Below are 19,726 nucleotides of genomic sequence, written 5' to 3' on the forward strand. Positions count from 1 at the left end.
TGTTCATTTTCCTTCTGCTATAGTTACATTAGATTATATGTTCTCAAACTGATTATGTGGAGTTTTCTATGGCTATTTCCAGTTCTCAACTGTTTCTTCTAATTTTTTGAGACAGATACACATACCGTCTGGGTCACAGATTATTTAACAACTCATACATTTGGAGCCAAGCTTACCATTTTAGAGCATCTCCTTATCTTGGACAGGAATCTGTGCAGCGTGTTATAATTTTCGGGGACATGGGAAAGGTTTGGAGTTGGTTTCCTGGGCAAGCTTTTGAGTGCAAAATAGAAATGTTATTCAGTGTCCTATTCTGAAGTCATAAGTTTCTGGATACATTCTAGTTTTCAATCCAGACTTATGTGTACTCTGGCTTCCATAAATTTTTCCGTGGTCATGTTTTCAGGCAGAGCGTGATGGTTCCAATGAATACAGCAATTACCAGCCCGGAACACTACTGATCAGCTTATCAAGGACTTGAGAAATATTGATATAGTCTTCCATTTCGGTGATCTATCTTATGCTAATGGGTACCTATCACAATGGGATCAGTTCACCTCCCAGATAGAGCCAATCGCTTCAATTCTACCGTACATGGTTGCAAGGTTGTCTTTGCTAGTCCTTATGCTTAGATGTTTTGCTTAGCCCCTTAAGTACATCTTGTTTCTAAATGACACCTCATGCTGCTTCATGCAGTGGAAACCATGAACACGACTGGCCAGGTACTGGGTCCTTTTATGCCAACATGGACTCAGGTGGGGAGTGTGGTGTGTTGGCTGAAACCATGTTTTATGCGCCTGCAGAGAATAGAGCTAAGTTCTGGTATATGCAGACTTTTTGCCACTAATTTTTGTCCAAATCTATGTTCTTGCAAAACAAGTCACGGTTTTGCTGCATGTTGCAAGATGGACTAGCTATAAACCTTATTGAGAAAATTCAAAATTACTAAACCAGCTTAAGTCTGATCACACATAGATCAATTATTTTTTTGCTTCTTGATAGTTTAACATTTAAATTTGGAGTCAGCATGCTGATCAGCGTATCATTTTCAAATTTCCATTCTATCCCATGTACATGATGCAGCACATGCCTCGTCTATTTTGCTTGTGCAGGTATTCAACCGACTATGGCATGTTTCATTTCTGTGTTGCTGATACGGAACATGACTGGAGACCAGGCACTGAGCAATACAAATTTATTGAGCACTGTTTAGCAACAGCTGATAGGAAAAAACAGCCATGGCTCATCTTTGTGGCTCATCGAGTTCTGGGATATTCCTCTAACTCATGGTATGCTCAAGAAGGATCTTTTGAGGAGCCTATGGTGAGAGAGAGCCTACAGGGGCTGTGGCAAAAGTACAAGGTTGACCTTGCTTTCTATGGTCATGTACACAATTATGAAAGGACATGTCCCATCTACGAGGTATGTGTGCGACCTTGTTAGAATCGCCATCTCTCTTCTCGTTTCATTATTATCTTCTTGTAAGGACATAAATCAAGAACTTTTTCCGCTGAATGAAGTGTCACCACTTTTGCTTTTTTGGTTGCAGAGCATATGCATGAGCTCTGAAAAATCCCACTATACAGGACCGCTTAATGGAACAATCCATGTAGTTGGTGGTGGAGGTGCCCACCTCTCTGACTTCACAACCCTTCAGACAAGCTGGAGTCTCTACAAAGATTATGACTTCGGGTTCGTAAAGCTCACAGCATTCAACCATTCGTCTCTGCTCTTTGAATATAAGAAGAGCAGAGATGGTAAAGTTTATGATTCCTTCACAATTAACAGGGATTACCAAGATATCCTCGCCTGCACCGTCGATAGTTGCCCAAGAACAACGATGGCTTCTTAGTTCCAGTGGTCTGATTCTTCAATTATTTTATTGAAATATTGATGGTTGCTGCAACCTGCAGATCCCTTTGTATATTGACCTAGACGGTGGTGAATCAGCTTCATCGAAATAAATGCATAGTGAACTTCTCCTACACTGCTTATGTCACAATTTAAACAAATGTCACAAGAAAATTCTAAAGACTTTTCCTCAGCCCACTTTTTGTTGCTGAAGTTTAAAATGGCAACTTTAATAATAGGACCCGCCACAGTTGGCCTGTTTGTTAGCTGGGAAAAGGATCAATCAGACTTCCAGCAGCAACTTGGCAGATCAATTTAGGTGACAGACTTTCTTTTATTCAACTGTAAATTTATTTAAAAATCAGTCCGATATTCCTCCTATTGTAACTGTTTTGTGCAAATGTGTCTGACTATCGCAGCAAAAGACCAGCTTGTTGAGCTTGATGCCAAACCATCATAGAGTTTCAAAACATCCTATTATTTTCCAAGCTGTTCAATTTGATTCCAAATTAACCACCTGGTCAAGTTTACCAAATTAAATTAATATTACAAAATAAATAATGAATAGTGTATGACCAGTGGCATCCTTGTTTCAGATGGTGAATCAAATGGTAGACAATTGAGGCTGACTTTGACAACATTGCTTTATTCCAATATAAATACATATCAAGAAACATTAGTAAAGGAAGTTTAGGAGTTAAACTGGTGATTAATATGACATACCCTTCACGTGAAAGGTTTCATCTCAACCAACAGGTGCTCTTTGAGTTGTTAAGAGTGAACGCAATTGGGTTTGGATTGACACCCTTAAACGGAAGTTTTTTTGTCACCCTTCCCCTGAACTAGTTTCATTTAAACGTCCTAGGGTGTTTAGATGAAGATGACACCCTTAAACGCCATTTTCAAGGTGAAAAACTCATTTCACCAATAAGAATGTTTTATTAGGTTTGTGAATAACCCCAACCGACCCCGGATTTTCTATAGAAAACATCATTTTGGTCGATCCCGTTATTAAACCAGAAATGCAGGATCCAACTTTCTAATTGATAATCAAATAAGTTCGACTCGTGAACATTTGTGATCTTATTCAGATATTTTTCTCACTTCCCCGAAAGCGTAAAGCCGGGGACGTCGAATCGCTTGAAGAGTATCAGGATAGCCTTTTTGATGAAACTTTCGGTTGGCAATGGCTGCCACAGACGTCCTACATGCAAGCCACTGGGCCGAAGTCTGGTTCTTCCCTCAGCTATCATCTTCTATCCTCACGAGACGGAGCCCTGCCTTCAATCTCAACCTCAAGCTGCTCCAGCTACCATCATTCACCAACACCCCTCGTTCTCGTGCATCGTCGTCGTTGCTGTGCCGTCGTTACTCCGATTTCGACTCCCCGCTCGAAGCTCGAATCACTGGCGATGACGAATCGGCGGCTCTTCTCAGGAAGCAGAACTCGAGGTCGTTGGCTGTGCTGCTCGACCCGCTTTCGCTTCCAGAAGCCGCAAGAGAAGAAGACCAAGATGGAGGCGGTTCTATCACAAGTATCAGCAGCAAAGACAGAATTGATGAAGAAGGACTTCGCTTAGCCCTTGGTGGGGACGACGAGTCGAGGGCACCCGTGTTTCCGGGCTCGATTTCCCTGTCCAGACGTCCAACCATCGAAGAGCTTCTGCCCCGACACGGAGGCAAGGAGGAAAAGATGCTGAGGCAGGCCCTGGAGCTCAGGCGGCACGCCGCTCGCGAGGTCCTCATCGCATCCATGCGAGCTTCCAGGTTCAGCATCACCTACTCTACCAACCTTGTCTCCCATTTGGCGGAATTCGTCGACGGCTTGATTATGGAGGCTGCTTCCATGAAGATGACACCTCAGTTCTCGCATTCGACCTTCAATTCGCGGGTGAAGGCCTGTATCGAGAAGTGCGGAGTGGTTCCACTCATCAGGTGATCCTCTATCTTGTTCTATCAACGTTGGCAGCAAACGTAATTCAGAATTTTGTGGTAGGAGGTCGACCAAGCTCTTCCTCATGGACACCTGATTGAAACAAAATGGACTGCTTCAACTGATCTCTTGGTGGCCGACATAATGCAGGTGGTTAAAACATAATTCATTGACGTACCCGCAGATCGGGAAGCTAATATGTTTGTCTGGTGGAGATCTGGAGGGTTTGAGACAGAGGGTTCGGTGGTTAACATATGTTCATGTTAAGGGAAGGAACATCGGGGTGGTACTCACAAGAGCAGATTCTGCTTTAAACCGTAGCCTGCATGAATTGAATGATAATGTAGATTATCTGGAAGCGAATGGGGTTAAGAGGGATTGGATGGGATTTGTTATCGGCCGATGCCCGCAGATTCTGACGTTGAACATGGACGAGCTTAAAGCCCGAGTTAACTTCTATCTAGATCTTGGAATGGATCAGAAGGACTTTGGCACCATGGTCTTTGATTATCCTAAGGCGATTGGCTTCTTCAGTTTGGAAGAAATGAATGAAAAGGTAAATGTTCCCATAGGACATGAGGAGATAATTCAGGAAAGTTTCATGGATCTGATTCATAAAAATTGCATGGCATGGACACCTTCATCCTCTTTGTATTGTGTGTTCATATGAACCAAATGAGATGTGAGAGTTCTAGGCTTTATGCCAGAAATTTAATAGTTCACAAGGTGGGACTGGAAAGTGATGATCCTAGTTTTGCTCCACTTGGAGATTTAATAAAACTACTTTCTGTTTCAAAAGCCATCATCTCATAGGAATGGATAGAATGTCTATTACGTTTTTGATGAGTTTTAGCTAGCTGGTTAATAATTTCAATGCTGTTGTACTTCAGATGGCCCGATCATTGTTACCTTTAGATATTTCCTCTTTCAAAGTTTTCTTTTTGTTGTACCTGTTTACCTAAATGCAAGTATTTCGTCTACTGGACATGAGCGAGAACCCTAGGATGGTGGCCTTAGTGAAACTGTGTTCACTAATATATACCATGGACAAGGATATCTCTGGTTTCACTGTTGTTTTAGAACATAACCGTTGCTATCTTGTAACAGTTATTTGATTATGTCCTCTTTTTCTCTCTCTATCTAAGTTCCAACTGCAACTCTTATTTCTAGATGCTTTATTCTACTTACCGGGATGGTTCTGAAATGATTATGTTGCCTACTTCATACTCATCACTCTACTATGTATTCTGATTCAACACTGAAATGATCTTTAATCTCAGGTTGGATACCTGAAGGAATTTGGGCTGGAAACGGAAGAACTTGGAAGATTATTGGCATTCAAACCACAACTGATGGGATGTAGCATTGAAGACAAGTGGAAGCCACTTGTTAAGTACTTCTATTACTTGGGGATCAAACGTGATGGCATGAAAAGAATTCTTATGATGAAACCAATGATCTTTTGTGTTGATCTGGAGTCAACAATAGCGCCAAAGGTGCAAGATTTAATTTTTCTTGTGCTTAGTCTTTAAAGTTTGGATTTCGTATATTGCTTATGTTTTATTTGGTTTATTAGAGATCTTTTACCCTGTTCAGATAAACAACGTATTCAAATGCCATATAACAACTTAACTTTTATATGGTCTTTTGTTAGAGATTCATGGCTTCAGAAAATCTAGTAGGTGAGGAGAAGGGAAATTGTCCATATTCCTCTTCTTCTTTGTTTGCTATAGTTTTCTCTTGTTCTTTTCATGTTTCCATTGATCTTGTCAACACATCAAAAAGTATACATAATACAAAAGATACTTTAAGCTTACCAATAGGTGATACATGTTCAAATTGAAGGTACGATTTTTGCGGGACATAGGTGTTGAAGAAGATGCTATAGGTGGTGTTATAGTCAGATTCCCAGCGTTGCTGACATATAGCCTTTACAAGAAAATTCGGCCAGCAGTAAGCTCCTTATCCTCCAACTTTCTCTGTGTATACATTGCATTAGTCTCTCAATTTTGGTATTGCATTTTTCTTGATATTCCCTAAATTATCACCATTGAAATATAGAATGTAAGGCCGCAATTGTGCCAGTTGTGCTAGGTAATCATTCAGAGTTTGTTGTCTTACTATTGGATGTTATTCTGATTGGTTGACAAGTAGAGTATGGTTGCAAATATAGGGCTGATGCATGACTTCGGGAGGATATTCCCTAAATTGTCTCCTGAAGAGACACCTTTATGCTTTTATTCTCTTATTCAAGAGCGTCATTGAGTTTTACCTGGTCTACATTGTCCACAGGTTGTCTTCTTGATTACCAAAGCTGGTGTGAGTAGGCAGGAGATTGGAAAAGTGATTGCTGTGGAGCCGCAACTTGTTGGCTGCAGTGTAGCTAATAAACTGGAAGTAAACGTGAAATATTTTCTGTCTTTAGGTATTCCGCTTAGATTGTTGGGAGAGATGATCATTGATTTCCCCATGCTGCTTAAATATAATCTGGATGTACTTCGTCCGAAATATCGCTACTTACGGCAAACAATGGTGCGGCCACTGCACGATCTCATTGAGTTCCCAAGGTATATAATAATAATGTGCTTACATGCATGTGCATCTAATCACAAACATGTATCATGAACATGCCCGTTCTCCTTTTCCTGCATCACTGAGTTTCGCTGAGAACTTACTATGGGCCATTGACATTATGTTCTGTCATCCAGGTTCTTTAGCTATTCACTCGAGGGTCGTATAGTTCCCAGGCACAAGATTATGGTGGCAAATCGTATAACTTTCAAGTTGCGCTACATGCTTGCTAGTACAGATGAGGAATTCGATCGCAGAGTCGAGACTGCATTGGAAAAGCGCAGAAACTTTGAATCTGGGTTGGCTGGGGATGATGGTACAAATAACAAAGCAAATTAGCTCATGTTGTTGGAACCATTTGCAGAGCTGACCTGTATAGTGGCAGTGGCATTTCTTTGACAGATAAGTCTACCAGTGGTTGGTAAGTTTCTATATTCTGATGAAATAGGTTAAGCAGTAAATTGCAAAACAGCATCAGGCATGTGGTCTAATGCTAAAGAGAACAAAGAAACAGAACGTGGCGATTCAAGACAGAAGGATGACTGCCTCATCAACCAAAGGCTGCAATGTCTTTCTGGGAAACCAGAAACAGAAATCATGATGTATAATTGCAGCTTCTTTGTTTTTCTTTTTTGAGATGGGAACTCTAGGAACTGTAATCCCGACCCTCAATGGAGGAGGGAATTGAGGCCTGGTCCTTGTTCCTTCAGAAGGGGCTTCATTTCTTGAACCCAGCTATTAAGTAAGAGGACAAGGTGGTCATGCTTCATTCAACCATCTTTAAAATTTCTCAAAGAAAATGGTAGGGAGAGATTTTTCAGAGATGATTTGGTCTCTCTACTTCTTCCCTGTTGAGGGAAATCCACTGAGCTAATGGGTGTTGCCAGCAATTTTCCTTTATCCAATGTGCCATAATTGCTTGCAAATGTGTCTCCCTGTCATGGATCATGATGCTTTCTGTCTGATCATCTTTTTCCTTTTGTTTCTTTGATTTTGTATGCATGATTCCTATTGATTACAAGGAGATGGGTAAAGAATTCGTGTACACAATTACCGAGAAAAGTTGTGTCTATTTATTCTAATTTAAATTGGTTTACGGTGTTGATTTTCAAACATGAATACTCAAAGTGCATGTATATTGTGATGTTGTTTTATACAATACCTTTATTTCTTATTATTCATCTGCTTAAAAATTGGATGGCTACCTAATGTTGTCATAAATTAACAGTCATAGAACAGTTTACTGCAGCTGAGGTTTTCTGAGAAATAATTCATTTTCTTTTGGACAAACGACAGGAATCTTCTTAGTTCATTCTTGAGAGATCCTTTGCACCAGAGCTTGACCTGCCTGCCTCTTTCTGCACGCTATCTTCTGGCAATATTTTTTCCTTTTCATCCTTTCGATGAATCAAGTGCTGTGCTGAATTGAATGGGATTGGATAAACAGAGAAGAGCTACGCTTAAAATGGCATACAAAGAAACTGAAGAATGAATCTTCTGACAGACAAATCTTCTGTGCTTTCAGGAAGCTGGATGTCCTTGTTTGACCAGTAGCTCAAGACATCTTGAGTGTGCACAACTTATAGCTCTAGAATGCCAGTTTCCCCGCTTATCTTGTAATATGGATTATTAGTTTTGTTTTATTTGTTTTGTTTTATTTGTTTAGTACGGTGAACGATAGATGTGACCAGCAGGTAGCGTTTATTCATCAAATAGTCAAATTCAATTTGAAATTGGGCCTATCAAAAGGGAACAAGAACCAAAGAAGGATCACGTGCCTCTAAACCTTTAGATTGCTTATGTAACTTCATTAGAAGTATGCATGAGATATATTTTGTTAGTGGGCTTATTATTTCCTGGATCAGGGGATCTCTCCACCAACTACCTAGCATGGAATTCTAGTTCGACATGTTTGATGCAGAAGCTTTTTTGTGGCATAACGCTCACCTACAGAACCTTTGTTCCATCGTGCTTTTCTCGACAAACTGTCATCAAGATTGCTGAGGCACTGCTGCAACTAGTAAAGATGCTCACATGGCTGATAGATGACTGTTCGTGGAGCCTGCCAATGGGAATAGGGAGACCCTCCTCTTTTATGCTTCTAAGCTATTCCCTTTCTTGGATCTGTCCCATTGCAATGACCCCATCGATGTTTGTAAATAGTAATAGAGCTCCTTTTATGATTGAAATTGCTCTTCATTTACTTTTGTTCAATAATTGAAAATGCAACAGTGGTTAAAGTTTCAAGTTATGATTAGAACATGATTAACTGATAATTGGAACTGTTAACTGGTTACCAACTTCAACCTGCCCTAGCAACATAACCAAGGTTGCAAACGTAAATTGCTTCTATTTTAAAAGGTCAAGTCATGTTTATTTTAAACAACAGATATCATGCATCAAAATATGTCTCCTAGGTAGTGTTTGATGGTTTCAAGAATAGTTATCCACTGATGGTTTCAAAAAAAAAAATTGCATGTAAAGATTTTGAAAATTTTGCCCCTATCTAAATTTTGAAAGAATGAATGGGTGTTTATGAAAAAATTTCAAAAGTCTTATTCATTTTATTTTTTCACCATGCATGATTTCAGTTTTTAGACAAGTTTAGCTTTTAAAAGTTTTTTTTTTTTTGCAAGTTTTGTTAAGAGATAGAAAGTCGAGGGATATCCCAACCAACAATTCATGGAACATATAACGCATGTGTATTTCTGTTAGTCAGCATCATCAAGCTCAACAAAGAAGAGACCCCGAGGGATGTACAATAGCTGTTGGGCTGACAGGTTAGTGAGTGAGCGCTGCTCCTCTTGACCACACACGGTAGCAGCATTAATTCACAGATGTACTAGAAGTCCTCCCAAGTCTCTAAGCAGCCTTGAACCCTAGGAGCAGTATGCTCTCGGAAAGGGATGAGGGTTTCGGCCCCTCTTTTAGCAGCTTCACGCACCAGACAGTCAACAAAGAAGACAACTTTTGAGATGTCTCCCTGAGACAAAGGCAAACTAGTCCTTTAATTGGAACAGTTTTTTCATTACTTTATAAATTCAGCCTCTTTGTTCATTTTATGTCCAACATGTTCCTTATAGCAATGTGAACTAGTCTTCAATTTTTTTCTTTTTTTTGGTTTTGGTTTGCTAACACTCCCTTTATATTTTGGTTTTCGTCCAAATCCATCCTTAACAAGGGGCAATAAAAATTCTCCAAACACAACTGAGATGCATAATCCGGCATACAGCACTAAGCTGAAGATACTGTTTGTAATAACATAACGAGTGCTGTGAGTTGGATGAGTCGCTTCATTAAACATTTGAAGTTGGAAACAAGCAACAGACCAGCTCAAATATATTATAAAAGTGAAGCAATAATAACTCTGTTAAAAAGTGGAGCTAATAGCAAAAAAGGCAAGCATATAATGATTAAACCCCATTATACATATACGATGAAAAAGAACAATGTAAATAAAGTTCGTCTTTTGGCAAAAGAAATATTAGAATAATTATTTTTGAAACATATATCATACATGAATTTATGAAATATTAGAATAAATTTAGTAAGGAGAAGCCTAATAACTAAAAACAAAATAGATTATAGCTCCAAAATAAGTAAGAGGAAAAACACTGGTAGATGTTCAACTCTCATGGTTAAGTGCGAGATGTTTGACTTAATGGTATGCTTCCTACCATCATGTGCATCATTCATGTAAGTAGTTGAACTATTGAGCCAGAAGGTACATTTCAGCAACCATCTAGCCCTTCTTTCACCTTCTTGCTTTCAACTCTGAACGTGGTATCTTGATTGCTTCTCCATAAAACAGAGAGGGCTTTGCTCGTGGCGTGACGTTACACTGAAGTAGTGATTTGAACATGCAACTGAGTTTCAGCAGAAAAGGGGATGCTGCTGCAAACAACTTCTTCCCTTCTCCAACTATGCAACAGATTCTTGTCCTCCTCTTTTCCATTTGAGCCCACTAAACACCTCCAAACAGGCTGTCTAGATCTCTGTCCCTTAGACATTCAAAGAGGCGGCATCATGGGCAATTTGGTTTCTCCATCACCATATTTTCCATATTATAATTTGAAAACATCGGTTGACCAAGTGGTGGAGACACGTGTAGGCAGGTGTGGACAGTTGCCCACACCAGCCTCGTAAGAAGTCTTGTTTTTATATTGGTACTCTAAAAAAATTATCTATTTATGTATAGTGGTGCGCCTTAAAATTTGTAAGTTTTTAATTAGTGCCCCTCAGCCCAAAATTCCTCACAACACCATTCGATTGACCCAACATCCATCTCTGTTCCATGATTCCTTCTTCTTTTTCATATCTAGCCATGGAACTCACGTTTGTCAAACTTTTTTGGCTGAGGGGCACTTTGAGTCACCAGCCCGGGACTACCATGGGCACCACATGTAGCTGATCCTATCTTCACTCTAATTGGATTTTGTAAAAGCCGGTATAGGCACTAGCCCACACCAGCCACACTGTAGCTCCGCTACTAGCAGTTTATGAAAACCAGTATGCCTTTTGGGCCGCATATTAGTTCCAAGGACACATTTTCCAAGTTTCACACATTCCTCCATTTCTTACTGCAATCCACAATTACTAGTCAAAATTCCAGCCTCCTCTCCCCACCCATATTAGCATGTCCTCATCACTATTTGATGTCATATTTTGAAGATCATTCATTCTCTCATGAACAATATGCCTATAATTGATCAGGCAGGGCCTACTTCCAAACTGACTCTCCGAACATTGACTCAACTATCCCTTGCTCCACTCCACTTAGTGCTCTGAGCTAGTTCATGTTAACCACCTTGCATATTAGAGATGCTAGGAACACGCCATTATGATCTATTAGTCTTTTGAGACCCACCCCTCCTTCCATTGTTGGCTTACATAGGATTGTCCAAGCAGCCAAATGCATTCTTCTCGCTTCGCCTGGTCCGCCCATGAAAACTTAACCATATTGGAAGCTTCAATATCTGCATGCAAAGTGTAGGCAGAGTGGCCAGATTGTGATAGAATTAGGTCTCCACAATGTTCCACCTAGGGGATGTTTGATGATTTGGAATTTTGATTTGAAAATAAAAATTCTATAATCATAATTCCGACTCAAATTGCAATGTAATCAAAATTTTAGGCTTTAGTTTCCTAATTCTGGAAACAAAATACTTCCTTTGTTTAATAATTCTAATTTCTTAAAACATGAGCATTTTGATTCTAAAATTCTATGATTCGGGGTATATCAAACGCCCTAATGTGCCTACACAGAAAGGAATGCTCGAAGCACAAGATCGGCAAATTGCTGATCTGCCAGCCCAAAACACCTCTTAAACGAATTCCTTTCTCATGCCCAACCCCAAAAGGGATTAATGACTGATTTAGCAACATTCCCCTTCAATCCCATTCCATCACTGGAAGGAAACATTTAACACATCTCAAGGATCTCAAAGTGGTTTTCCTAAAAGAAAGAACATCATTTGCAAAGGAGGAGGCAAGAGGCATATCATGGTGAGGGAAACGAGCTTATCTTGGGGAGGCAAGACGCGTATTATGGTGGGAAAAAACATCTCCATGATCAAGATCAAACAAGAACACACTTCATAACCAACCACATTCTCCTTCTCAAGAGGTCCACAGGACCATTGGAAAAGCTATCAGATCATGAAGCACCCAATTTTTAATTACCACTCTTTGCTCACCACACATGATTCGAGAGAGAACTCTTTGTATCCTCACTACCATCACCTTGGATACAACTTTGTATATGGAGTTATGAAGAGCAATTAATTGAAAATCTTGAATCCTTGCACCTTTTGGCAATGAGCATCAAGTTCGTTAAGCAATATTGACGACCTGACTTGAAACAATAAAAAAACTGTCTTGATAACTTCCTTCTCTACTGCTGGTAAGCGGCCAGTCTTTCATTTTAATTGTCAAAGGCATCAAGTTCATGTGTTGTAAAAAGGTCACTGGAGTGAGGGTGATGCCTTTAAGCCTCAACAGCGTACCCTAATTAGATGGAAGCTTCCTGTGCAAAAAGAGGTCACTGATGTACAAATTGAAGCACAATGAATCTTTAAACATCAAAAGCAAACCTTAAACCTTAATTGGATGGAAGCTTCAACTCTAACAAGAGGTGGGTCTCCCCGCTCATCCATAACTTCTCACCGCACCTTTCCCCACATACCTTGGTAAAAGAAGCTAGGAAAACAACTTAGGTTAAGTTGGAGACGTCTTTCAACTACAAAATAAATGTGACCATGTGCGGCAAAAAGTTGCAAAAATAGAATGCTTGAGCGAACCTTTTTCTAAGACTTGAATAACTTTAAGAACCATAGAGGCGGGGCCGTGAACAATCTTTCTCTCTTGATTCATATTTTCATTAAATAACTCATTAAAAGGAAAAAATTGTAAAGTTAAAAGCACGTATATGTCTCACCACTTAGTACCAACGTAACTCATGAACCATGGGGGCAAGAACTCGTTCATTCGGGCAGAGGGATAACCCTCCTGCTCACCCGAAAGATAAAAACACAGTTCGTAAGTCCTTCAGAATATCGTATGTTAGTTCAAACTTCATAAAACACACACTTGACAATTAACTAGGACGCTTTATTGATATTTTCACAAACAGCGCGACACAAACCAGATACCTCACATTCAAATAAACAAGGAGCAAAATAAACTTGTTCATATTCATCACAGATTCCCTTCAAAGACAAACAGGATGAAACTTTTTATAATAAATGTAGGAAAAATGTTAACAGCAGCAAAGGAGAAAAAGATCGTTATTCGTTGAAAACATCCTTGGATCAGGACTCTTACTATGCGACCTAGTGCGGGATCTGAACTATCGAAGATAATCTCGGCTGTTTTTGGTGGATGTCATGCACTTCGCTTGTCAGCAAAGTCATCGGGCTCATTGTCATCGTCTCTGTCATTCCCTTCCAATGGCTCACCATCATCATCCTCATCAGAGCTTGCAGGTGAAACATTGTCGCCATCCTCGTCCACATTCTGGCTACCGTAGCTTCCTCCAGCTGAGCCACCATGGCCCAAACTATCACTTCCACCAAAGCTGCTGCTGCCACTAGCATAATTGTCAGGAGCACCACCACCACCTCCTGCCACACCAACCTCACCATAGCTGCCAGCACCACTGCCGCCAGGCCCGCCACTGCCCCCATAACCACCTCCACCATACCCACCACCTCCACCACCGTAGCTACCTCCACCTCCACCTCCACGATAACCACCGCCACCACCATAGTTACCACCATCTCCACCATAGCCTCCACCTCCATATCCACCACCACCATAGCCACTGCCCCCACGACCTCCATAGCCACCCCCACCATAGCCACCCCCACCACGGAATCCTCCCGTCTTTTCCATTGCATAGTTTACACGGATCATCCGCCCATGAAGATCCTGCAAGAAGTGCAAGAGCAATCAGAATTACCAGAAAGATGGAGACGCATGACAAGGGGAATGGCCATTTAATCTTTAAAGAAAAAAAGAACAAAACAAAAAAACCAAAACAAAACGTTGGATAGATGGAAGACGCCAACTTAGGCCACAATAATAGCGAGGCAGCCTACAACCTCTAAGAAATGGTGGAAGGTTCAAACCCATGAGCGACCACCACTGCTGCATAAGCCACTTGGAGCAGCAGAAGCCACGTGAATACCCGCTAGAGAGGAACAATTTTGCTCAACCCAAAGTTCTGGTCTCCACATGTAAAATCAGAAAAACACCAACTCTTCGAACAAGAACAACTACAAAAACTCCATTTAGGATTATATGTACAAAGCCCTCCAAAAACTCCATTTTTCTTCGGTTTTAGAAGGCCCCAACGATAGGGTCCGGAATGGATGATACAGTTCATTAGGCTCATCACAATCACCCAAAAGCATTTCTTCCATAAAAATAATTAAAGAAGAAGGATGCAGAAAATGAACCTTCCCATCCATGCTACTGATAGCAGATGCAGCTTCCTCGTTCGATGTAAAGCTTACAAAGCCAAAACCACGAGATCTACCAGTTTCTCGATCCAGGATAACCCTAGCTGGAAGCAATAAAATAAAAAAATGAGGAGCTAAAGAAAACCTAAAGTTCAACAGACAAGACCAAAATATCTTTGCCAATCTGAGCTTTTCTGACGGAGGGCCCAAAACCTTTCAAAGATGTTCTGAAGGGCATTGTTAAGAGAACTAAACTTTTTTTACCTAAAGAGAATCACCACCAAGTGTCAAGGGTGGGGGACACATGCGCAAAATAAAGTCTTGCTCCGACTTAATACAATAAGATGCACAAAAAAAAGGAGCAACCCTCCAAAGCACAACAACAATCAACGCTCAGAAAAAAGTAAGGACAAAGTTCACAAGAGCTTACATATAGTTGGGCAAAAAGCATACGCCATTTCAGAATGTTCTAGTGGGATGCTTCTAACAGAGTTATATTTATCAGGAAAGTCTTGGGAAAAATGATGGACCTTTTATCAACTAAAAAGCATGGGTATGTCCTTAGTTCCTTTAGCAAGGAGTCACTGCAAAATGCTTGATATAAAATGCCTTTCACAGCTTTTAAACATACAATGATAAAGGAAAGAAGGTCCAATCATTAAAAGGCCTATTACTCCTTCGCTGCTCCCGTGCCGTTAAAATGGCCAGACAGCTGCATTACGCGTTCCCATTTCAAGATTTTGCCTATTGTAATATTTGATCATTAACGCCATGAATCATTGTGATCACAAGTTGAGAGAACTTCTTTCAAGGGTGTTTCGGATGAAATGATAAACAGTAACACTTTTATATCATGACAAACTAGATTGATAATCATTTAACAATCTTGTGTTTAAAATTTTTTTTTTGTTGCAATTGTTAATCCGGCAAAAGCACACAAGCATACCCCAAACAAAAATTCATTCCTGGCGGGCCATAGAGGCACTAAAAAAGTAATTTTACCATGGTGTGAAAAATAGAAAAAGATTAAAACAAAAATGAAATGGAAAATCTGTCATATGGAGAATTGGAGATGGCAATATGCCTGCAACAGATGCAGATGCAGGTGCTGCTTGTGAGCAACGGGACTACCCGCATTGATACTATACTCAGTTACACGTAAGATGTAACCCTCTTCTACAATTAAAAATTTGACAATTTTTTTTGTAAACTTTTACGTGCATGCCTGCACAGATGAGTGTGTGTGTGTGTGTGTGTGTTGGTGTGTGCTCTTTGGGACTGGTTTTTCCACACCCTTTATTTGGCAGCATTTTTTTAAAAAAATATTTATGCAGATGCGATATGAATGTCAAAAAAGAACATCAAAATCAACATAAAAGTAACATTTCCTGGACATGTAAGATGAGTTTGGAAGCCACATTCAGACCATTAATTTTAAATCTTATAAATATTTTTTTATTTTTAATATATACTCATAATGCTATGAATGTAAAGATCACATCCATAACATAGATCATAAAGAAAATGAGCCCCCCCACTCCTCAGGTTCCACTAATCCTGCAGTAGGAAGAATGGTTGTGAAGATGAAAAAAAATGGAGAGGAGAGAAAAAAAGCAGGTGAAAGAGAGAGAGAAAGAAAGGAGGGCTCAAAAACAGTCCTAGTCAAACCCATTCCTCCTACGTGTTAGTGCCTGTGTATTATATATATATATATATATATATCTTAGGAAATGTTCCCACACCAGCACCCACGTTTTGTTCGGAAATGCTCCCACACTCATGTGATAACAGAAAATAGAGAAGCATATCCTCTTCCTTCTAAACAGACCCAAATTACCCTTAGGCTAGATTCAATTAGTAAGACAATAGTTCAGATTAAGGGTCACATGTCCAACCAATCTGAGTCCAACTAGTGACACTTTCTAAAAAAAATAAGAATCCAAAAAATTATTCAGTTTCAGTTTTGGTTTTCAAAAAAGTCATTTCGACACTTGCCATCTTGTGTCCTGTATACCCATGTCTAATGTCAATATGTAGGTTTTTATCCAACTTCAAGGTGGGACCAATATCAGACCCATAACTAGCTGATCTCTGGCAGATGCGATTTTGGATATTTGATTATACAATAAAAGGATTACTACAAAAAAACAGATTATATACTACAGTAAAAGTATAAAACAGATTATGTAAGCTAAAACAGGTTACCGGTTTCACAGCAAACAGATTAAAATTAAAAACAGACTATAGGACACTAGGATAGGTTAATACTTGTAACCAGATTTATGTTAATAAAAGTAAAACAGATTATACAATACGACAAACTAAAACCGATTATACAACAAAATATAACAGTAAAGCAGATTATATATGTCAGCTAGAACAGGTTTGCGCCAAACAGATTAATACTAAAATAAAATTAGATTACAAGTCATTAAGACAGGTTATACCTGTAAAGCAGAGTATATAGTAAACTGGATCAGAACAAACAATACAATAAGGCAGAATATATAAAACAGATAAAACAGAAAAGTCGGCCTGCTGCCAGATTGTAGTGCATTTCCATTGAAGACACCAATGGAAGGTGAGGAAGAGAGAGAGAGCATAAATAACATAATGCAGGGAAGGGGGAAAATGGGGAACTTCGAACCATAAATAACTTTCCATTTTTAAGACAGCTAGCGGACGAAAATAAAGTGCAGCAGTGTTTGAAAGCATATGTTTTATCATTGACATGAATTGGGTGTGCACCTCCCTTTGGCAGAAATAGGCAGGTGTAGCTGATAGCAGTCCAACCTGCTTTAACTGAGTCAGGTGCCACACCCACACCAGCATCCAACCATGTCCACTTGGGTGCAGCGCCAGTTTAGAGAAAGTGCTAGCTAGAAATCTGTCTCTCTCTCTCTCTGTCTCCCTGTTTCACTCCAACACACACACACACACAAAAATGCACAAACAGTTAAACAAATACCTTCAATAACTTCCCCATAGCTAGAAAAAGCCTCTCGCAGACTAGTATCATCAGTACCATATGAAAGTCCTGAACCCCAAAAAACAAAAGGAAAAAGAAGATGTCAAAGTCATAAAACAGATTAAAATATGATAAGATTGAAATGCTCTCACTAAATCCTCATAGAAATGAGGGAGGTGCTTCTGGGTATGGCCTAACCACCTGAGACTTCCCCTACAATAGGCATTTGAAATGTGCTACCAAACAGGGCCAGGCCACTTGCTTGGACCCAAGCCAGTAAAGACTTGCCATATGGACGAGGCCAGGCTCTTGACTAAGCAAGTCTCAGGCATGCATCTCCAAAGATGGATGGCCAACCCCGTTCTTAATTCAAACTTCAAGAGGTTAAAGATGCAGCATACCTCCAACAAAAACTTTTGAAGAGGACATGCTACGTAAGGCTTGGAGCATAGCCATAGATGGATTAGCAGGGCCAGGCAGTTGAGATCCAATATTTCTGCTTACAGTTTGTTTCAGAAGGTTGCCAAGCTTGCTAGCAAAAGCCATTGTTGGAAAACCTGCATCATATGCAATGACATACACAAATTAGTACTTTGTTTTATGCTTAACTATGTAAGCCTAAGAGCAACTGAAATACATCACACTATCTCTAGTAAATACAATGGCTACTCAAATAACTCCAAGACTCAGAATATCATCCGCATCAATTGTTAATTATGTGAAAAGACAACCAGAATCTTAATTAATGTAATTCTTGGACGACATCTAAGTCACAAGCAACAACAGTGAAATATGAAAACAACATGAAGCAAAAAAGAAGAGACTGTTTGTAGAACTTGCTACAAACGTCTACTAGTTGTAAATCGGTAAATTGGTAATGATAAGTAAGATACAAATGGAGCGATACATATAAAATGCGTACAAAGATTCCACAAAGGCACTTCAAAGACAAGGCAAATCTCCACTTTATTAATTTGTGGTCGCTTATCTTCCCAAAAGGCAATGAAAACTTCTTTGTGAACTTTTCTGAATTAGCTCTCAAAGTTCACTCGTGGGTGAAGACAACTCAAATTCAACCATAGAATCCTCAGCGTTCACTTAAGCAGCAAGCTCATCACTAATTGAATAATCTCACTCTCCAAGCAATAAAAAGAAATCCGTAGCAAAGATACACTGGGTAGGATCATCTACAGACCTTACCTGAAGGCATAAGATCACAATAAGTCCACAGTCCAAGTGCAGGTAAGGACAAGGGTTCAAAGCAATGGGATGCGTAGAGCCACACACATATACAATCGACCCATTTATAACTCGAGTTACTTCTATTAAGAGAAAGTGTTCTGAGGATCACAATAGATCAATAAATCAAGGCAAGACTACAAGGGTCACACCAATCTTGTTACCGTTAAAAGCAAAAGAGAGGCAACAATATCCATTTAAGCTGCTACGATAAGGACGTTTCAAATAAAAATAAAAGAGAATGATCACTACAACGTAAATTTACCTTCCGACAACTGGATCTTTAGCTGCAAAACACTGAACCAACACTACTCCGTCAATTACTTCCTGCACTAAAAGACTAAGACATCACTACCCAGAAAAGATCAACAGTCAAACATATTCCCCTCAGAATCTGAAAGACACCTCCTGCGACACGAGAATCAAAAACCCCAAGGACGAAAAAAAAGAAAAACACCAAAACCTTCGCCTTTATATTGCAGCAAAAATTCCTAACCTCGAAGAAGAAAAAATAACCAGACGACTTAATTGATGAAAGTTCCTCGAAATAAAAAGCATCTCCAAGAATCCACGCTCTAAGAAATTAACACTTTCAACCTTACAATGAGCTAGCATGGAGAACTGAAAAAAAACCAGACAAAGAGAGCGGGGAAAGATTCGTACCAGAAATGGAAGGACCCTTTGTCCCCCCAAAAACCCTCCTCCCTGAAGGGTTTAATTACAAGGCGCCGCGGAAGAGCGACGGGGAAAAACCTTTTATATCGTCGCGCGGGCTGATCTAGACCGTAAAAACAATCATCAGGACCGTTTGTAGCTGTCAGATGGGGAGGAGGCGTTCGTCGGGCCGCCACCAACAGAGGTAACCGAAGATTCTCTTCGGACGGAGCACACGCTGAAATTCTCACTCTGGAAAGCATTTAACCAACAAGCCCAACCGTTGAAAGAGGCCACGTTGACCGCAGCAAAATATCTTTTACACGTGGTACAAAATAACCGTGAACTTGATGTTTGAGTTGTTCACTAATGCATGTATGTCCAGTGCAAATGTATGCTCAAGATATTAAACTAATTGAGTTCGAGCTTCATATTGTATTTTTGAGTCGAGTTGGAGCTTGATATTGTATTTTTGAGCCGAGATAAGAATTCGAATTCTATCGTGTTCTACGTTTAGTATGGTTTCTTTTTCCGTTCCTAAATCATTTG

General features: G+C 39.9%; 2 protein-coding genes and 1 pseudogene across 5 annotated transcripts; 2 read left to right on the forward strand and 1 right to left on the reverse strand.

Annotated features, from left to right (window-relative positions):
• Nucleotides 1-2,038, forward strand: part of LOC116258475 (probable inactive purple acid phosphatase 1) — a 40,489-nt pseudogene extending 38,451 nt beyond the window's left edge.
• Nucleotides 2,039-2,942: 904 nt separating this feature from the next.
• Nucleotides 2,943-8,606, forward strand: LOC116259647 (transcription termination factor MTERF2, chloroplastic-like). Its single transcript, XM_050079305.1, has 7 exons — nt 2,943-3,786; nt 3,935-4,340; nt 5,065-5,280; nt 5,630-5,737; nt 6,077-6,351; nt 6,493-6,776; nt 7,652-8,606. Exons 1-6 carry the CDS (start codon nt 3,038-3,040, stop codon nt 6,692-6,694), a joined length of 1,956 nt encoding a protein of 651 aa, XP_049935262.1. The 5' UTR covers nt 2,943-3,037; the 3' UTR covers nt 6,695-6,776; nt 7,652-8,606.
• Nucleotides 8,607-13,017: 4,411 nt separating this feature from the next.
• Nucleotides 13,018-19,340, reverse strand: LOC116259228 (glycine-rich RNA-binding protein 2, mitochondrial-like). 4 transcript variants are annotated; one of them, XM_031636942.2, is made up of 6 exons: nt 19,187-19,340; nt 18,789-18,850; nt 17,686-17,841; nt 17,285-17,353; nt 14,314-14,420; nt 13,018-13,783 (listed from the first exon to the last, which is right to left on the reverse strand). In XM_031636942.2, exons 3-6 carry the CDS (start codon nt 17,828-17,830, stop codon nt 13,238-13,240), a joined length of 867 nt encoding a protein of 288 aa, XP_031492802.1. In that variant the 5' UTR covers nt 17,831-17,841; nt 18,789-18,850; nt 19,187-19,340; the 3' UTR covers nt 13,018-13,237. The 4 variants fall into 4 exon arrangements, with proteins under 4 accessions (XP_031492802.1, XP_031492803.1, XP_031492804.1 ...); XM_031636943.2 differs by having other exon boundaries at nt 18,789-18,855; nt 19,187-19,317; XM_031636944.2 differs by lacking the exon at nt 19,187-19,340 and adding an exon at nt 19,020-19,096.
• Between the last annotated feature and the right edge of the window lie 386 nt (nt 19,341-19,726).

Source organism: Nymphaea colorata, chromosome 8 (assembly GCF_008831285.2).
Source record: "Nymphaea colorata isolate Beijing-Zhang1983 chromosome 8, ASM883128v2, whole genome shotgun sequence".
NCBI classification, from domain to species: Eukaryota; Viridiplantae; Streptophyta; class Magnoliopsida; order Nymphaeales; family Nymphaeaceae; genus Nymphaea; species Nymphaea colorata.

Coding starts and splice junctions, on each gene's coding strand:
- LOC116259647 (XM_050079305.1), top strand. CDS start 3,038: ATGGCTGCCACAGACGTCCTACATGCAAGCCACTGGGCCGAAGTCTGG. Junction 3,787..3,934: donor GGAGTGGTTCCACTCATCAG/GTGATCCTCTAT, acceptor GACATAATGCAG/GTGGTTAAAACATAATTCAT. Junction 5,738..6,076: donor ACAAGAAAATTCGGCCAGCA/GTAAGCTCCTTA, acceptor CATTGTCCACAG/GTTGTCTTCTTGATTACCAA.
- LOC116259228 (XM_031636942.2), bottom strand. CDS start 17,830: ATGGCTTTTGCTAGCAAGCTTGGCAACCTTCTGAAACAAACTGTAAGC. Junction 17,354..17,685: donor TTCAAAAGTTTTTGTTGGAG/GTATGCTGCATC, acceptor TTTGGGGTTCAG/GACTTTCATATGGTACTGAT. Junction 14,421..17,284: donor CTATGGGGAAGTTATTGAAG/GTATTTGTTTAA, acceptor TATTGCTTCCAG/CTAGGGTTATCCTGGATCGA.